A 21,411-nucleotide genomic window follows, 5' to 3' on the forward strand; every position below is an offset into this window, starting at 1 on the left:
TTGCTCTTGCCACCCTTTCTGCAAAAAGGGTGGCAAACCCTCACCTCCCTCTTTGTCCCTGTGTCCCCTCAGGCGTGTCCCCAGAGCTCTGTCCCAAGCCTAAGGAGGCCGAGGCCGGGGCCTGAGGGCAGGGCTGTGGGACCCTCGGGGAGCCCTCACAACGAGCTCGGCCCACAGAGCCCACAGAGCCTCAGGAGAAGCCAGGAATGAACCTGAACGCTTTGTTCCAGCACATACAGTTCACTGAGAAGCAGGCGAGGGAGAAGAGGAGCTTCATCCAGCAAGGTCGGCCCCAAGGGCACCATCCCCATTCCCACAGGGGTGTCCTGAGGGGACTCCTGCCAGGGAAAGCTCGGCAGAGCCAGCGTGGCTGGTTCTTGCCACCAGCACATTTCTATAAGGATGGAACAACTGAGGATTTACAAACTGAGTACATACTCTTACGGGTTTTTGTTGTCTTGCAGCTAAATGTGACATAAATAGAAGTTATGAAAAAATTAACCAAATAAAAGGAGAGCTGAGCGCTGCAAAAATTAACTTAGAAACCAAGGTGAGCAGGCATATTTATAGTGTACATTATGATGAAATACGTTATGTTTACAAATACACAACCTAGTCTTTCAGGAAAAAGCACTTTCCAGGAGTGTGCTTCACCTGCTGAGCAGCCCAGCATGGAGGAAACCTGCACTGTTCCTTTCTGAATTAAAAATGTGTCCATCAACATCCTTCCTCCCACAGATCTCCCCCTTAGGGCTGGCCCCAGCTGTGTCAGGGCAGGCTGACTTTTGGGGCCATACCCTGTTCCAACAGTCCTGCAGCTTGTTACAGCACTTTCCTCCTGTGCAGAACACAGCCCTTGGTTGCCCAATGCCATTTATTAATGGTCTTTCACAGAAAATATATGAAAACATTCCCTATATTTATTTCACAGGATCTTGAATCATATACTGAACATCTTTCTGTGAACTTACAGTTAAGGCTTACAAGCCCTAAGTGTTTTTCTAGGGAGGCCAAAGACAGAGGAAAGTTTCTGAATCTATTTAGTGATTTTATTACTCTTTCCATTTAATCAAACTGCAGATGTATTTTCAGATTAAGCCACCAGTTTTGCAGAGTTTTTCACCAACAACACCTGTGGTTGCAAATTATTTAAAAATCCATTTGCTTGTGTCTGAAAATTAAGTCTAAATACTCTCCCCTGTGCTCTTAAGTGTCTGTGCAGACAGAATGTGTGTTCACAACAGGAAAGCATGTGGAGCCTCCTTTGAAGTCAGAGCTGTTGGATCCTATCATTTAAATAAACAATTTCAAGAACCTTTAGGAGATTGCCTCATCTAGTTGGGAAAATAAATGTTTGGGGGATGACTTTCATCCTTCCTAAAACAGTCTCTTCCACCTTTTGTAACAGACTAAATTATATATATATATATATATCTATATGTGTGTGTGTGTATATATATCTCAACATTGCTGAGAAGGGATCAGAATAGACCTCATTTACAAATATTTACTGGTTGCAGATTGAGACTATAATTATGCAGGCAGTTATTCAGACACTCACATTTATGCATGCCACAATCTCAGAGCCCAAAGGTGCTTTAAAATAGTAACTTATTTATCCAACACAGATTATATCTGGATGTTGCTTGTTAGGTGAAGTCCTCAGTAGTCCTACTCATAACGTTATTTACAAATATCACAATTTTATGTTTATACTACTAATTTGGTATTGATGCATTGTGATTTATAATCAAGGTTTATGTGGTAGATACAGAAGGTCCTGAGAGTAGAGCCATTATTGTAAATTACTGATGGGAAGAGCTGAAGAACTATTCCTAATTAAATTTAATGTGCTTTACTGACCAGTATTAATGATATTCTCACTGATGTCCACAGAAATGATTTTACTTGCTTGCCTAGTCTGATGTTGATTCATTTATAGATAGGAAATTATACAGAAAAGTAGTGGAATAAAAAAATGCATTTTAATTAGTCTGTATTCAGGTTTAAAGATTATATAGTTATTGACATTATTTAAAGTAATTTATTTTTCACTACAGGAATTAGCTTTACATATGTCTGCATTAGTTCATGTAATTCAAATAATATTAAATAATGCTGTTCAACTAATGCTGTTCAATTAATCCCACACCAAATAACTGCAGTTTTTTACAAGCACACATATCCAACCACGAGCATGCTCAGCAGCTGAGGCCTGACCAAGATACTGAGACTGAGTTCAGAAGATTTTTGACATCTATTTCACAGACACTGCCTGTGGTCAATCAAAGAGTCCTAGGAAATGCAATTTTCCCCTCTCTTCTCTAAAACCAGGTAGCATGTAATTAGAACCCAAATTACAGCATTTGCTGTTTGCAGCTCAATGACTTCTTTAAAAAATTGATTGCAAATGCATAGATGAATTTTGGCATCTTGGTGAAACTACACTAAAGCTAGTTATGTACAGTATTACAAATACAGTGATGGAAGACCACCTACTCTTTGAATTCATATGTAAAATAAATTCTGAGCCAAGCATGACCTTAGCATTCTGGACATATCAGGGATGAGGAAAAAAATCTAGTCCTTTCCTTTCCAACTCTCACATTGCAGTCTTTGGGCATTTCATTCCACTATCTTCCTGCTTTGATCAGATGCACTTCATCTATGCCCGCTCCACAATCGTGCATTATTTAACTTTAAAATATTTTCATTTTTACCACTGTAATATCACTCTTACTTGGCTTTTTCTGCTTCTACACACACAAACATTTGTGAATCAGCTTGACTGTTCAATTTAATTCCTGATACTTGTGTCTTTACTCTCTGTGGGCAAATCTTAACTTTGCTTTCCCTATTCATTGCTCTGAGTCAAGAGAACTTGACACTCCATCAAATAAATGATTCTCCTCCTTTAAGACTCTACAACACTTAGCTGCTTCCTATTTGTTATTGTTACAGTTTATCCCACCGCATATCTGCACTTTGGTTAGATGATGATACAGCAGATTTGCTAGAAAAATGAGAAGTCTTCAGCAAATTTTGAAAATGCAGAGGTTGAACAGCATACCCTCTAATCAGATAAACTATTAGTTAAAATTAATAAAACTCTAAATAAACCTAGGTGCAAAATTGAGGTTTAGGGCTTGGGGGGTTTATGATCAAACTGTCAATAACCAGTGAGTTAATTCCCATCACCCTTCTTCAGCTAAAAATTCCAGAAATTGCAGAGAAATATCCCACTCTCCTTTGCATACTCCACAGTAGCATTGCAGTGGATGACATGTACAGCCATTTAGCCAAAACCCCCTGATATTATTCTGATATTATTGTCTCATTTGGTTCACGATGAGCTTTACACAGTGAAATGGAGAACAGTGGATTTTGTTGGCTAAAGGATCCCATGTGGTCAATATTTTTCCTGAAAAAAATTTCTTCTAAACCTAGCAGATTATAAAATATCATTTTAGATAGACAGAGCACCACTAAGTGAGTCTTTCAAAGAAAGGAGACTTTTCAAAATCTTAGCAGTATACTGAAAGGTTATTGAGGGAAATAAAGAGCTGTTATGCTTTTGTTAGTCCAGCAGCTGGGCCAGCTCTTTTTAAACTGGACCGAGATCCTTGTGTACAATTTCAGAGTCTATGAAACAATTAAACAATAACTTTATATTTTTATTTCTTTTTGGAAGGTTCAGCATCTGTCTGTAAAGCAGTTCAATGTAGAAATTCTGAAGAAACATGAAGACAGCTTAGAAAAACAAAAAGCTGAACTTATTAATCAAAGAACCAGTCTTCTTAAAATCATGGTATGTTTCCAGCTGTGATATTCACACAGCTCTTTTCTATTGTACAAGAGCAATCAGCTGTAACATTTGAAAATCTGGAAAAGCTAATCTCTTAATCAGAAAATTTTTATTGTTTTTTATATTAGTATATGTAACAACGTAAACTTAGATAAATTCTCACATTTCATTTAAACCATCATCTAAGGTAGTGTATGCTGCATTTTATCTCCAAAGCTGATTTTATATTCTTGACTTAATTTTTTAATGTTTGGCCTTGTATGAGTGAACTCCAATTCTGACAGATTATTTCCTTTGTAAAAGTAAGCTATGGAAGCCTCGCCTTAAATTGGATTGCCTCATCCACAGTAAAAAATATTGAAAAGGATCAAAGGAAAACCCCAGGGAGGCCCACACCACATTTTAGCGAATGTGGACAGTTTAGCAATCCTGACATAGCACACAATCTCTTTGATGCCAGACACACCTCATCACCTCTTCAAAGGTAGCTACTTACAACAAGTTTGCCAGTTCTCTCAGATGCTAACCTGAATATTGCCTTCCTCTTACTTTGTTGGGGCTTCTTGGATCTGTACATATGAAGAAATGCCACAGAGGAGCAGTTTTTTTCTGCATACGTATTTAGCCTTCAAATAAGCAGAGCTAAATTTTAAACATCTAGCACAAAGCTGGATGTTTAAAATTTAAACAGTATTAAACCTAAATCTTTAGGCAGATATCTTTTTAACTTTAGTCATAGTTCTGCATCACCCAAAGTATTCTCAGTATATGTGTGTAGTTTGATATATAAGTTATCGTTTCTTTTTTCCTGTATAGGGGTAATTTCATTTAATTTAACCATCAATTAAGACTTCTTAGAAGAAATTTAATATAACCTTACTCTTTTGAATATTTTTTCCCAGAAAATTGAACAGTGATTTTCTATCAACAATAGCACTGTAGGTAAAGGGAGTTAAAGTCCATCTGCATTCTGCAGAAGGTTGAACAACATTTTTATTTAGTTTAACAACAAGCTAGAGAAAAAGAGCTGCCTTACTATGCTAGTGGCTTCAAACAGAATTTTCTAATTTCAATATAGGAGTTGAACTGAAAATCTGCTGGTTCGAGTCTATAACATAATGTAGTGATTTTTTTAATGCTCTGTTATCAAGAATAGACCCTTCATTTTTGCAGGGGAAAAGAAAGTTAAAAACAACTGGCATAATGACAGAGCTGTAGCTCTTATAAGAAAAAGTAAATATTTTCTTTACTTTCACATTTTAAAATTTTATTTACTTTCCTACTGCAGATTTCAGATAAAAAGAAACTGTGTGTCTCAGTCTGCCTAGCTTAGCAAAGACTTTCATTTTTTTAACTTGAATATTCAGTCTTCCCTTTCGTTTTTTTAGGCAGATGCAAAGAGAAAAATTTCTGAAGAGGAAGATAATTTTACTAGAGAAATAACAGAGTTTAACAATGAATATGGACTAACAAGTAATAGGGAACTTCTCATTAAAAAGAAAGTCAAGACTGAAATAAGTGATTTAGAGAATGAGGCAGCTCTGTTGAAAAACGGTAAGCCTTATATATATTAAACCAGTTTATCTTGGATTAACACAAATTGATAAAATACAGCTGTTTAGAACTGAACTGAAAGTGTGGTCTGACATACCAAGCATAATTAAAGGCTCTTCTGTTCCTTATCCTCTTCAGCCTTTCTGATGTGAGCACTGTGAGGAGAAGGAGCCAACCTAAGGAGGCAGCTCCCAGTGTCTAATTCAGCCAGCACAGAGCTCACAGTCGTACACAGCCACTGAATTAGGATTAGAATCACCTGTGGTTGAGCATTTCCTTAGCTTCAAAAGAATTGTATACACAGATATCCTGTAGGACTGGTTCTTCACTGCCACAGTGGAGCTTGAATTTCAGTAAAGGTACAGAGTATGGGATCTCTCAGAGCACGGGGTCACACTGCAGGGCAGTCCTTCCACAAGGAATTTGGGGTCGTCATGGATCACAGGCTGAACATGAGTCAACAACATCAGAATGCCAACACCACACTGAGACACAAACAGAATTCTGACCTCTAACACATGAAAATAATTCCTCACTCTATTTGGGGCAGTTAAGCTCTGAACTGGAGTGTTGTGCATCTCATTTTGATCTTAAACTTAAAAAAAAAGTATGGACCAGTTGGAGAGAATCCACATAGGATCAGTGAGAGTGATCAGAATTCTGGAGCACATGAGAAGGAAGAAAATGAAAGAATTGTTACTATTTAAGCTATTAAGGAGAAGACTGATGAAAGACGAATATCTTTCAAATTGTATAAGTATAAATAAATTGTATAAATATCTTCAAATCGTATAAGTATCCTGTAGAAAGGAAATAAATATATTCTCTATACCTGTAGTGAACTGAATAAAAAGTAACAAGTGTAAAGCACAACAAGGGAGAGTCTGTCTGACAGCTTAGGAATCTTTCTAAGAACAGTGGACAGCTGAAGCTCTCTGCCTTAGAAGATTCCATTACCAAAGGAATTAGGAGTGTCCGTTACCAAAGCTTATCAAAAAAAGGTCAAACCAGCATTTTTCAGAAAAAAGAGGTGCAGCTGATCCTGCCTTCAGGAGAAGAATGCAGTAGGTGACCCCTCAAAGTCCATTCCAGCCTCATGATCGGTCAAGCAACAGCACTTTCAATTCCCCATATCTGCTGTAAAGATACTGTGACATGACTGTTCACTGGAGCTTGCACTTGGTAACACCTTCTTTCTTATTTCCTGTGGCTAAGGTACTAATCTACAACTGAAAAGTCTCTATTTGGTGTCAAGTGCCACTTTGAGCTTTTTTTACATATTCAGGCAGAGCTGGGCAGTTAAATGATCTGTAGTACCTGGAGGGTGACCAAAATTCTTCTCAAAGTTCAGTTGCCATCTCAGTTCAATCCTTTAATTGCACCTTTCTTGAGGCACAAGTTGTCTGTCTTTTTGCTTGCTACACTCCTGGGCACACTGACAACTCTGAAGTGAAAAGTTTAAGCAACTCATAACAAGGAAGTTATGTGAGGACCTCCAATTGGTAGAAAAACAATCACAATTAATTCCAGATGCTGTCTAATAGTAAGGTTCAAATATATTTAACACCAAAAATACTAAGAAGGGGTTTTTTTTCAGTCCTGCTGAGAGATGTCTGATCTCCACCTATTCAATCAGTCATCTTCCTTTCTTTATAGCTGAATTAACTGTAAAGCAAAACATTCTTTTTATGCCCAGACAACAAAATATGTTGAACAGCTCAATAACATTAAAAAATAATTTTCTTTCATAGCTATGAATGCATTATATGACATAATTTCCTGTGAACTGTGTTATACATGAATTATTTTAGTTTATTTTTTTTTTATACTTAAGGTTCTTTTGACTAGCTGAAGATTGGTAGAAGTAGTTAAGAATATTTAAGATTGTATCATGAATGCTAAAACTGCAATGCATTTTAATTTAAAACATATTTTTTCTTAGAAATGGAGTCAATGGAACATAAAAATGTTCAGTTAAATGCACTCCAGCTGCAGAAGAATGAATTAAAGCAGGATTTATTTACTCTCCAAAGTGAGCTCAAAGGTGTGTCTGATAACTATTTCTTGCAATAATTATTTCTGGCTTAACAAATGCTTTTGAAAAATGTTGTCTGTCAATTTTCTCCAACAAAAGGAATCATAGTAACAATATTTTAATTTATTTTTGCAATATGCAATACATTGTTTTTAAACGTGATTATAACAAATAATATGGATTTCAATGAGATTTTATTTAAATGTCATTGATACTGAGGTCCAGAGATCTGCTGAATCATGAGCTGCAAACATGAAAGAAAGTTTTGCTTTTGCTGGTAAGTCATCTACTTAAATGTAGAATTTAATGTTTTAAAGAACTTAAAGTCAACATAAATATTGTTTAAAATAATGCAAATGAGTGGTTTAGTATCTTTTTTTACCAATATCTAGGTAATGTGTCACAGTAAGAGCTAAGAAAAGCAGTAAATATGGTCCTAAATTGTTTGGGAAAAGGAGTGAAATTTTCTAGATTGCAATATGTGATTAAAATAATAAAAAAAACCTAATTTATTTAGATGCCTTTACCCTTCAAAAAGTTTCATGAAGAAATACTAGAAAATATAAATTTAGAATATGTAGGTCTTTGAATATGGATGATTAATGTATATTTATAGGGTAATTCTGATTTCATGTTTAGACCTTGAGAAAGTAATCAGGGAAGCAGAAAGAATGACAAAAGATTTAGAAGCAGAAAAAGTCCAAGTCACTGAAAAACCTCAGACTGATCCTGAATGTTTAAGGTAAAAGCCTCACATAATTAGTTCTTAATTGAATTTTAGGAGTGTAACTGAAGTCTAGTCCTGGTAAAAATGACTATTTTACCTTCCATGTACAACATTCCTTCTGAAATCAGCAGAACCATTCATTTTTTATTAGTCAGCCCCAAGTCCTGTTGTTGATTGCAGCTTTTCACCCTTACAACCACACCCCAATGAACCCAAAACTGCAAGTGTTTGCAGGGCTGTCAGACAAACCCAGAGCCAGGACAAGCTGCTGTTGCTTGGGTGGAAGATCAGTTCCTGAGGTCCTGTAGAAATGGTGGTGGTGCACAAAGCACTGAGGAATTACCCAGTGCTAAACTTATTTCTCCTGCCTGGCTGTGCAGAGTCCATTGCAATGGACTGGGCTGGCCAAAGTAACCTCCTTGGGTAGCTGGGGCCTCTATTGGAGCAACTAAATGCAGATTTGTTTTCTCTATGTCTCTGCTATCAGTTCTAGTTTGCCTTCTAATTAAGCTGGTTTAAAAAAAATTTTTGAAGACTTAACCGAGATAGAAGAGAAGACCTTGCACAGTCTCCCTTAACAGTGAAGTTTTCTTCTCAGGAACTAAGTGGTGACACTTCATTTCTTGTCAGTTTGTTTAAATGAAACACAAGGTTTTCACTTCAGAGAAAATATTAATTTGTTTTTTGGTTTTGTTTTTTTTTAATCTCTGAATGCAGAAATCCCTATATCACAGAATTGACCACCTTTTTCCTATTTTATGATAGTCCAGATGGAAGTACCTGGGAATATTCAAAAATAATTCCGAGATGATGCAAAGGAACTCCTCCTTATAAAGCTAGGCCAAAAGATTCTCTAAGAAAAAATTAAGGCAAACACAACTTATATTACCATCACAGGGTTTTTTCTTATATATCCCTAAGCTTTTGACAAAAAAAAATAAATATAGTGGGGATTTTTTTTTATCTGAAAACTTTCAATGGAAAGTTATAACTTTGCAGAGAACCCTGAGCAATTTTCTGAAAGACGATTTGGTAATGACCCATTTTTTGCTGAATATCAGTTTTTGAAAGAAAATGATATATCAGCCCTATTACTAACTTTCTTCAACCTCTTACACGGTGTTGAGACATGGCCAAAATCCCCTCAGCATAAAAATTAATTAGCTCACAATCCTGCATACAGTAGCAAAAAATTTGCATTCAACATATACATAGAAGACACAGTGTAAATAATAATAACAGTAACGATTCTCCAGGACAGCACATTATATTTCACTCCTTTACATTATTCATTCAATCATGATATATTGGGGTTGGTGATACACGAGGCTGTCAGCTTCCTTCCAACTAACATACTTCCCTTGGAATAGTTTACTGCCATGATGCCACTGAATATCCAAAATTTGTGTAATTAGTTTTCTATACGTTTCCTATGTGGAAGATACAGAAGTAGCCAGCATTACCATACTTTTAATCCCACCTCTGCCACTGAGATCCTAAGGATCAGGCAAATCCATGTGTGTCTTTCTAGGCAATGAAATTAACTCACAGCTCTTCAGAACAACACTTTGGTTTTCTCTGGGTGAAAAACTGGATAAAACATATTAAATTCTATTAACTACAAAATCAGCAAGTGTCATTTACAACCAAGGCAAGAAGGATGATGAGATTTTCTTATTTATGAAATGCCTCCTTTTATGGTCAAGATAAGCTAACATTATTTGATAATTGCATGTAGTGCAAAAAATAAAGTGCTCCTGTGCTATTACCACTATCACAAAATGCAAACCCTTCTTGAAGTCTAGTAATACACTGAACACATTTACTTAAAATTGGAACTTTTTTCATTTCAGATACTGGAAAAAGTTTAAGACAGATTTGCCTAAATCATATTTTTATCTTGCAGTTGCTTTTGATCAGAAAAGCTCAATGCTTCATAGAGAGAGATAGCCCTGAAAAAGTTAACTCAGATGCCAGAAGCAATAGAGCTGTGCTGCTGTATTTCCATGTCAGCACTAATAGATTCTGCTTCTCAGTGGAGCCAAGCAGACAATCCTCATTTGTCTGCCTCTCTATGCCACTGCTGGGCTCTTTAGAGCCACCCCAAACTTTATCAGTCTCATACAACTCTAGCAGTTGTTTGGGTTGGTTTTTTTTTTTTTTTCAGTTTAACAAAGCCTGCTCATCTCTTCTTGGTTTGGACTACTGAATTAAGAGAATGAAAGGGGATTTAAAGTGTTAGACACTGTAAATTGTGCAGCATATAAATAGTCCCCTGGAGAGTATCTGATCACTCTCTGGTACCTCTGTATCATCAAGAGGATGGAGCCAGAATCTGCACAGTGCTGCACAGCAAGAGAACAAAAGGCAAAAAGCAGAAGTTGAAACAAGAGGATTTAGAGTGAATTTAAGGAAAAAGCATTTTTATCATGAGGAGGCAAAGCTTGCTCAGAGAGGTTGCAAAGTTTTCATCCTTGGAGGTTCTCCTTCTCGAGACATACTCATATACTTGTGTATATCTTAACAGGAGTCAATTTTGGTCATGTTAAAATCAATGTGATTGAACCTTCTATGTCTGAGAAACAACTCTTTTTAGCCTAACAAGATCAGGTTTTTTATCCCCATACAGAGTTTATTGCAAGAATAGAATTCTAGTTTTTCACTGAAAATCATTTTTATTACACATAAAGATAATATTTTGACCCACGTAATGTGGGTCAGAAATACATTTTTTTCCTATGAAATAGCACAAAATCTGATTTTATTTTTTACAGAGCTGGAAACCACACCACTCTAAGAGGTAAAAATACCGTTTTTTTGATGCTTCCTTAGAACAAACATGAGAGACAGTCAGCATCAATAACCTGATATATGTAGCTCCCAGATCACCCTGCAAGTCTGTTACTGTATCACATCCCTAGTCCTAGCTTAAAAATCAATATCAAAAGTAGCTGGCAAGGCAAGAATCTTCATTGCAATTAAGTATATATCTAAAAGTAAATTGCATTTCAGCTGAACAGCATAGCCAGCTAATTCAAATTACAGCAATTCATCTTTGATCTGAGAAAAATGCCCCATACCACGTCTGCAGTTTCATAAAATTTCTCTGAAATCCATCAAAGAATTGCAAAGGGTCATGAGAAGCACACACCAGTAATTCCAGCAGCTGTTGGAGCTGCTATAGAGGCTTGTCCTGAACCACACTGAATGCAGAAAAAATCCAACCAGAATTGTAATGTTAAGCACAGATGTAATTAGCAGGCACCTTGGAAAATGCAAGTCTCATGATACAAGTGCATAATTCAGAGAAAATTTTAAGAAAATAGGGCTTTTTCTTTTTCCTTTTTTTTTTTTTTTTTTTGGGTTTTGGGTTGTTGGTTTGTTTAGTTTTTTTGTTTTTTTTTTTTCCCCTAAAGAGAGCTGCAATTAAGATCAAAAGCCTTGTTTTAATCATCTGTTCTGCCAATGCCATCCTCAAACACAAAACTGCAGGAAAGAACTTTGGCATCAGCTCTCTAGAGTCCCATTTCCCTGGCAGGTAGCAAGTAACATCACTTAAGTGGAACAATGCAGGAGTCAAACAGAGACTAACTGATATCAGTAAATTCCTAACTATGGTATTTCATTGTTATATTCATTGTAATTACTGTGTTAATTATTTATCCTCTTTCACATTTTAATTTTAAATTTTTGTGTTGCCTTAAGTAAAACAGCCTAGAAATAATTCTAGTTGAAGTTCATTTAGACTAAAACCAGAGCATTTCTACCTAAAATAGATATCTTTCAACCTATTTAAAAGGTAGAATAAGGATAAAATGCTTCTTTGAAACCTGAATTTCTCTTCTGCTTCAGAAAAGAAGTAGCAGAAAGGAAATGCATGAAATCTGCTTACTTTGTAAATAGTTCACAGCTTTTTATACATGTCTAAATCTAAACAAAAAGTATTCTTATTCTTCATAATCCAGAAAAAGAAACTCTATTACCAAAATTATGAAGGAAAAAGTAATTTTTTCTTTCATACAGGAAATATATTCTTTAGAGCTCAACAAATTGTTCATGCAAACAACAGACTGCCTAAGCCCCATGCATTCTTCTGGGGGGTTAATTTTTTTTTTGCAATTTATTTGATGTTAAATTTTATAATCACAAAATATCAGTCTCTGGAGTAATATATGTGGTTCAAAATGAGTTTTTCAATGGCAATCTCCTCATTGATTTTTTGAGCTTTTCTTTTTAATAGCAGTGCCTAGTGGAACTATTATAGCTTGAATTATGTTAAAATAGCTTTCCATTATGAATTGTAGAATGGATTTAGAAAAAGCAGATCAAATCTGACTAATGATGCCTTTCTTTGATAAGACAACAGATAGGTTAGACAAAGAAAATTCCAATGCCACCCATCTAGACATTTATAAAGTATTTGATGCTATCCCACATGAAAAACTATGAGTTAACTTAGGGAAGACATATTAGAAAAAATAAGTAAAGAAATGAGTAATAATAACAACAATCATAGGTCAGCAATTTAAAATTCTGGGACTTGAAGGTAACAACAGTCACAGTTGGTCTTAATTAAGGACTTTAGAATAGAAAGTATTTCAAGATAACATTATTTTAAACAATTAACCTCTACACCTTGCAGAAGAGTCACTAAAAAGAGGAGGAATATGATTGTATAGAGTGTAAGTTTATCTACTTGTACACAATTAGGACTTCAATAACAGGTACTTGGAAGCAGAGAGATCTGAGCATGCTGTGTGCACAAAATACAGCTATAAACATCAAAAGAAAATATAGCTGTGCACAAGATAAAAGAAAGAGTTCTTTCCAAAAAAATACCAGGAGAGTGTAAGAATACTTTGTACAAATCTCTCACCTACTTGTCAAGAAAGATTCATTCAGCCTGGAAGATGAGCAGACCATTGAGACCCCTTAAAGCAGAATGAAACAAGGACAATTCTAAATCCTTTTTAGCTCTGAGTCTGTTATACACATGAAGAAAGCAGTCCATAACAGAGACACTAACTTCAGCAATAGAGTAGCCGTATTAATATACCCAGATTAAAATCTAATTTTCTTTGTCCAATAGGAAAATCAAGATAATTGAACATTATCTTGAACATTAGAAGAACCATTGACCCCTGTTTACTTTCTCTGCTTTTCAATAGGAATCTTATTGACCCTTAGAAGCACATTTCACTTCACATCTCACATACATGCTTGTGTATTTTTTCTTTCCTGTGTAGCTCATTCTTACAGTTCCAATGAAAAATAATCCACACAACTTTGGTTTGCTGTCTGCACAAAAGCAAATCTCATCCTAGATGTGCAATTTAATTTAGTGTGCCTTAACCTTTCCATGTTTATTGACCTATTAATTTATATTCCTTAAATATGTCTTGTGATGTTTTATGTATTCATAAATGGTGGTAAAATACCACCACACTTTTCAAGACCTTTAACTACTCTTATCAACAGTTGCCTGACAGCATTCACAAAATGCAAGCTTTAATCATTGGTAACTATGTATTTTACACTTAACATTTTATCCAGGACAGCAAAAGCAGAAAATTTCTTATTTTACTTAAAATAGATAAATTTCTTTTCATTTGCATTTGATTTCCATTGTTATGCTGTCTAGTACCTTCTTTGTGTTCATGTTTCATCTTCTTGCTAGACTTTATTATTACTATTAGATCACTTGCTTAATTTTATTATTCTTCTGCTCCAAAAGCACAGACTTTTATATTTAATTGTGTAACTCAAGTACTTGACTTTATGTTTTGGGATATTGTATTCCATTTAGGACTTGTTTTTTCTCTTCCTCAATCAATTGATAATAGTCTGAAATTTATTGACTTCTCCAACTGTATAAATAGCATATTCTGTTTAGTAGTGTCAGCAAATTGTAAATACCAGCAAAATCTTGCTCTCACTGTAGAAACATATACATTATTTAAATCCAGTCTTGAACTGACAGAATTACCTCAATGTCTTACCTCTACTGGAGCTTGAGACAATAAACTTAAGTCTTCAATACTTTTCTTCAGTCCCAATAAAGTCTTAAAACATTGATAAATGCATCTCCTGATGTTCACAATGAAATCCCAGAAAATCAAGAAATGTGCTCAAGTTATATATAGCTTCTTAAGGAATTTCATTTTGTACCATGGATTCTATGCCCTGTGTATCGGTGTCAAACAATTCTGTTTTGTAATACACCACAATGTTTTCCCTCCAGTTTATGATTAAAAAATAAAATGGTGGTTGTAAACAAGGCAAAGACAAAAAGGAGAATATGGAAAAAAATTTGCACTTGTGTCAGCTAAACATAACTAAGAGGCAGTCTGCTCCTCCTACAATTCCAACAGCAATTAGGTAGGGTCTTTCAGCCCCACTAGAAGAAAAAAATACTCTAAAATCACATATTAACCCTACCTTCTACAGAAATTATTTCTCCTTTAACACCTCTTTACAGAAAATTATTCTTGGAATGTAAGTTTTGGATACTGAAGTCTTGATCCAGTGATTTGAATCTATGGATGATTTGCACAGAGACCTGTTTGACAATAACATTATTTTCTTCACAGCTCAATTTATAATACCAGCATGTATTGATTTCAAATTATTTTTCCTCTTTGCCACGTGCATATAGAGCTGAAATTCAAGAAGAATGTGTATCAACCACAAATGCCAATGACATTTAATAGCTGGGCTCATTTCAGAGCTGCAAAATCGATCATCCTCAGTGATCTCCTCCTTCTTCATCTCTGTCACTTCTAGCATTCAAGACTAATGGAAAATGGGCCATTGATAGCAGAGCTTGGTCTAGGACAAGCTAGCATCCAAAAAATGCTGATGTTGTTTTCTCACCTACTTGATTTAAGGCTAGCTTTAGCTATTGCAAATGTGGCATTTCAGCTCCAGCTGTTCATTAGAGCCTGTGATACTGTGACTTGCCAAGACACTGTTAGCCCAGTGCAATGACTTATTTTAAAGCTATATTTTATTGTCAGCAAGGAGAACAAAATGCTAAAAATAAAACAAACCCAAAGGACATGGGGAGCCAAATGCTAATGTGATTTTTCAGATTATTTTTCCTAAAAGATCTGCCTTTTTTCATAGTCATAAAAAGGGTATAATTGTCAAATTAATCCTTGTTCTAGCAAAAGTTACATCTTTTTCCATTTTCAAAGGTGACAGAAAACCTGCCTTCCATCGAGACAGTATAGTTTCATGAATAATTGGTTTGCACATTCAATCTGATAATGGAAAGATGAATATGAATATCCTGCTTATCTTAAATGTAAAATGAAAAAAACTGAATCTGCTTTCAGGTTAAACATTTTTTTTTAATAGTTCCATTGTCTCACATTCCTTCTGGTAAAACTTCATCATTTATTCAGTAACTCAGGCGTCTCCAATGCATTAATTTTGTAGACTGTAACCTAACAGACAGCTCTTATTTTGTGAGTATATTATTCCTGGCACATACTGTAATTATCTAGCTTCTAAATAAGAAAGAAGGAAGACCTGAAAGCAGAATCAATTGATTAATGTAAGAATTAAACACCACATTTGAATGAATATCTTGTATCACCGCTACCTGATGCTATGTAAGGAATTGTGCTGTCACTACCCTTAGAAGTTTTTATAAAATATTTGAAATAAAAATTTTAAGTCCATACACCAAATGTTAGTTTGAAAGCACATCATCAACAGGAATTAATTCACAATCCCAAGACACAAATAAGCAACTCCTACTGCTGATCTTCTGCTTGTTCTATCCCTCATGTGGGCCTAGCATGGACTGGTATCATTCCTAGCTACCAAGAGGCAAACAGGCTGTGCATCAGTTTTACAGTGTGACAGACAATGGGAGAGCATTTTCTCTGAGACCAGCAGACTCTGTCTTTTCCTAAGGTAAATTAAACTTAGTAGGGCTTTTGTTTGTCCCAAGCAAATTAAGGTCCTAATATCACACTAGCAGAGAACACAGAGAGAAAAGGCAGAGACAAGGCAATGAAGTTAAGCAGATTTAATCTAGATCACAAGCTGATCCTAGACCTTGAAGTGAACTTCTCTCAATGAAATGGACTGAAAACTAACAATGTACTACAGTGCACTGAAAATTTCATTTCTTAAAGCACAGTTCAAAGTTCCCTTTTTGATTATTGTTATGAGAAATATTTCTGAAAGAAGAGACATTTACTCCTTTATAAGGCAAGCACATAGAGCTCATGCTTTTTCCATATTGATGGTAAGATATTTGCATTTTCCACAGGAACAGCAAAATTAACTTCCAGTCCAGTCTTAGTCTGTTATTCTAAAGCTGCCTAGTGACTCAGCTATTGCTGTATTTAAAGATACACCTTTTAATAAAGCCATTTTTGTGTAGAAAACCAACTCACTTTGCACTAGGACAGCTAAAGAGGTACATCTCTATAGCAAGGTCAAATAATTTATTGTCTGTTATAGTATGTAAAAGCAAAAATAGTTGCTACCTTCTGTTTCAACTTCAGAAGAAACAAGGTCCTGCTTTGATGCATTGGTTTAGCTATTTCATGACAAGCAGAATATTTTCAGTCTGTTTGTATGTTCCAGAACATTCAGATTGTTTCCTGAAACTGTATTAAGGGTAAACAACTTTATCTTTGTCATTATGCTTTTCTTCTGACAGCCATGAAAAGAACCAGTATAATCTCATCACCTTGTATTTATCAGACTTCTGAAAGCTCTGCCAGAGATTTCTCTGGGTCTACCAAGTATTAATTTAAACCACTACAGTCACTGATGTGCAGAGCTGAGTCCTTTTAGCAGGACTAAACTATCTTTTGAATGGAGAAATATCTATAATAAGAGTAATCCTTATTGTAGAAAAGTTGGAGAACTCCTGGCTGAGAGTACTGGCAAACAGTAAGTGCTGAGGAATAGTGGGAGCAGGGGGGAGAGAAGAGGAACAAAAGCTCTGGAGTTTGTAGAGGGGTGTGGAGCAATGCTGGCACAGGGGCAGCAGAGCACCCATCTAATCCAGCATTCTGTCCACAGCAGAGGCTACAGGAAGATACCCAGGAGAGATAAGAACAGTAGCATATGGTACTTTCTAAGTGTCACCATTCCAATTCATGTGTTTAAATAAGGAAAATGATGACTAGTGAGGCCATATATCTTTCACAGTTTATGGAAACAACACAGTCCAGAAATTTGTCTAACTAGCAAACTTAAATCCTGACTAGGAAAATAGATCAATGAGGCTTTTCTTACACAAGTCAAATTGAGAATTGAGACCAAAGCTGAAAAAAAAGTTACCTAGCAACAGTTCTCTGATCTGAAAATTTATTTGCTTTTGGACACAGACTTAAGAAAGAGTTGGAAAAATGCAAAGATGATAATTGGGAAAGTGTCTGTGAGACTCTTCAAACAGAAATTGAAATTCTACAAATGGTATGCCATTTTTATTATATATTTGAAGTGTTTTATAATTTTATTTTTAAAAGTGTCCTTTAGGATGATTAGCAGTGGTTTTAGATAAGCAGTTTTTTATGCTATGCACATGCCTAGGTATTCTCTTGATGCAGACACGCTCCAATATTCATTTGTTTCAGCTTATTTCCAAATGTCCAGGAATATAATTTTTACACAAAAGGAAAGCACAAAGAAGAATTTAAAGATGTGCTTTTAGCACAAGAAAGATGTACTGGGGGGGAACTTATATAAATTGTTAGTTTACTGAAAGCTGCAAAAGATTATGCATTTAGGAGCTAAATTAACCTTTACTTCCAGCTGCCAGTTAAATGGAAGATAGAAGTATGGAGAAAAAAGATGATAATAACATCCTTTCATCTAGTATTTTATTTTGTCCACTCAAAAATTCCTTACAAAAACTTACTAAAACATGTTTTTTTCTGAATGTCAATCCTAACTTCAAATTTCTTGATTGTCAGTCTGTGTCACAATACAAAGAGAAAAAATATTTTGAAGTCCCTTTTGGGGAACAAAGAGGCTTTAAAGGTTCATTTTAGAGCCCCTGATTGAGCTGTACAAAGACACAGCTACCACTACCATCAAGCAAAACGACAGTCCTGAGAAATTTGCATTACTCACTCTTATAATCAGTTTCAAGTTTCTGTTGAAGTAATGTAACTTACTTGTACTTTGTTTTTTTTATTAGTTTTTTCAGAAAGAAAAATAAAACAGTTCAATGTTTAAAAATTTCTCTGTAAAAAATACTATAGTCAAAATAGTATTTCATTTTCTACAATTCCATTCTTTTTCTTTTCCAGAATTTATCACAAAAGAAGTCTTCAGAGAAATGAATTATATGTGGTATATAATATGGAGTGTGATAGAACAAGTCTGAGAATTTTGAAATTGTTTTACTCCGGTTCCATCAGATTTGCTTCTATTTTCTGTTTGATTAATTCACACTTTGTATCTGCCTTTACTTTTCATTAAAATAAAATTTGATTCATTTAAAAGTGAGGGAAGGTTCGTGTTTTATCTTCACATTTAACAGCTATCCCTCTATAGGTTCCTCTTTATGGCCCATGGATCACAGTACCTGGTAAGCTACACCTAAAGCTCAGTTCCTACATTTCTAGCTCTATTCTTTATGTACTATTTTTCACAAGAATGGTCTCCTATTTTTAAAGGTAGTGGTATGGTCTTATTTGAGAGGAAGACTGCTATTACCATCAATAACTCTTAACAGGAGCTGTGACTATTTCATTTATTCCTCAACAACGTAATTCTGTAATGAACTCCCTGAAATAGCTCAGCTCCAGCAACACAGCTTGACAGTCCAGAAAAGTCTGCAGATCTACTGAGCTCTAGGTACCTCCAGTGGTGGTAAACCAAACTATGACTTAGCACTTGCCTTCTGATAACACAAAAAAGAAAATCTTTTCTCCCTCTCCCACAACCCACAAAATACTGGGTGCTCAACTTCAGCGCTTGAGAGCAAAGATAAAACCTTATTCTAAAATAAAAGTTCCCATTCCTAGAGGATTGGTGCAGAATTTGTGTTGAATCAGAATCCCTATTCACTCCAGCACGTAGGATGTATAATGTAACAGCAATTCCCAGCCCCACAGTGGGAACTGACTTTATCATTCAGGTGCTTACAGTAAAACCATGTAAGAGCATTCACCCTGCTCAACCTCAGTCCTCTCTGTGGCCACGGTCTCATCACATCCCACTGCATGTACAACTATTTCTCAATGTTTCCCACCTGGGGCTGGGCTGGATAATTGCTCTTTGCTAGTTTTTCTGCACCCTGAGCCCTCCAAGCTACAGTGAGTGTCTGTCACATATAAAACTGCAAAAGATGTTTTATTAAGAAGGGAGGAATAAATCACTCTTGGAAGCTGACCAAATTCTGCCGTAGATGGAGAAGGTTTTTCCTCTTGGGATACAGCTGCAGTTTGAAGTTTGGCAAGGTTTGATCTGCAGCACTGGTATCAAAGAGTCTTCTGATCCACTGGGTTAGCTAGCATAATTCCAAGCGGTTGGAATTATCATTCTTAATAACCAGTGCTGTTGAAGCTGACATCCCTATAAGACTGTTTTTGTCTCTTCCCTAAGAGAGATCCTTTTAGGATTGCCTAATTTTAAACAACTTAGTCCCAAAGACTTCTATGGGACCATCTGACTTCTAAAGTTAGGCAGCTGCTGCTTGTGGATTTTGATCAAATCCAAAATAATACAGTTACATATCAAAACATCTACAGACAGCTAAAGCAGTGCTATTTCTGAGTTTAATTGATGAAACATAAATCTGGGATTTGCTAGAACGGCTGAGTTTATCTTGATCATTTTTCTTCATTTAAAAAAAACTTGCTTATGCTCAGTGTATTTGGCAGACAACCAGGAGAACCTTCTTTTTAAACTTTGTGCTTGTCTACTTATAGTTGCTTTTATTTATGAAAATAAATCCTTGAATTTCTTTTGAAGTGGTCTCATATACAGCTCTTTGGTCCATATAAATTAAATATTCAGATAGGACATAAAACAGAATTTACTGGCTTACCTCAAATGTATATTTGAAACTTTGGTCTCAGTGAAATGAGCAATAGCATCCAATAACTACCAATTAATACTATAGATTAATGTCCCCGTATCACCTGAAAAATCATCTGGAAAAAAATATGGTAAGTTCTTTTGAGAGACTTCAGATTCCAGCAAACCAGCTGAAAGTTCCATTTTTTGTGTGTGCATGAAAGTCTGTGAAAGTCTGGCTTCTTGATTATTGTAGTAGGATTACAGCATAAATATAGCAACATTTGTAATAACCCAAATGGCTGAAGCTTTCAGAATCAATATAAGAAAAAAACCCAAGAATAAAGATCACCAAAAAAAAGAAAAGTGAAACAGAAATCAATACAAATCCTATTGGGCTAAACAAATCCCTCAACAGCTCTGGAAAAAAGTATGCCAGACTAACCCAGTCATTGCAAGGTGAATGTAAGACATACTAATTTTTCCAAGTACAAAAATACATTTGCCACCACTGTCTTAGGAGTCATGTAATTTTGGACAAACTCAGTACTTCTGTTTTTAAGACTCAAAAATTAAGTAAAAAATTGTGTTCTGTGGATTTTTTTTTTTAATTGTCAAACTGAGTATGAGTAATCTTTTAAATAATGAATGCAAAATAACCAAATCTTTTGTTATGCTTAATAAATACAAAAAAAAAAAGAAAATAATTTCTGGGTTGCCATGAAAACACACAGACTTATTATGAATAAGTGAATTCTTTCAGAGATGACATAATAAAAATATCTTTTTAAGTGCAGGTTGCATATTATGTGGATGTATTTGTCCCTTTTTATGACCAAAAAGAAGGTGAATTACAGATAAAGAAACACTTGGAAAAGTTAATGAGAAAGAGGAAGATCATACAAGTAAAATGTACTCTTATTATTTTTATTTATTATTATTATTCCAGAGGTGGAAAAAAAAGCTTTGGGAAAACTAGCTATGCTTCTATGTTGGACCTAGAACAGTTGCTTCTTAGGATCAGCAGATAGAGTCTCTCTCATTTGTGAAGAGAGACAGAGAAATACTTTATTTACTTATTAAGAGCTCTGACAAGCAGCAAGTCCTACCTCCTCCACAAAAAGGGTGTTAAGTGCAGTTTCAGCTGTGCTGTTCTCCTGTGACCATGTACCTGAGACACAGCTGGGCAGCCTGGTTTTGTCACCAAATCACAGTGATTTCCCAGCCATGCTTTGTGAAAGGCCTTCCCAGCCTAATGCAAACAGGAACTGCAAAGGAAAAGCCAGGATCCGT

At 35.4% G+C, this 21,411-nt stretch overlaps 1 protein-coding gene across 1 annotated transcript; it reads left to right on the top strand.

The window, feature by feature from the left end:
• Nucleotides 1–206: 206 nt before the first annotated feature.
• On the top strand, nt 207–18,437 carry CCDC172 (coiled-coil domain containing 172). Its single transcript, XM_059850785.1, has 8 exons — nt 207–285; nt 465–550; nt 3,692–3,808; nt 5,194–5,359; nt 7,302–7,403; nt 8,034–8,136; nt 17,478–17,565; nt 18,405–18,437. Exons 1-8 carry the CDS (start codon nt 207–209, stop codon nt 18,435–18,437), a joined length of 774 nt encoding a protein of 257 aa, XP_059706768.1.
• Nucleotides 18,438–21,411: the final 2,974 nt, after the last annotated feature.

This window comes from Haemorhous mexicanus, chromosome 7 (assembly GCF_027477595.1).
Source record: "Haemorhous mexicanus isolate bHaeMex1 chromosome 7, bHaeMex1.pri, whole genome shotgun sequence".
Classification (NCBI taxonomy): Eukaryota; Metazoa; Chordata; class Aves; order Passeriformes; family Fringillidae; genus Haemorhous; species Haemorhous mexicanus.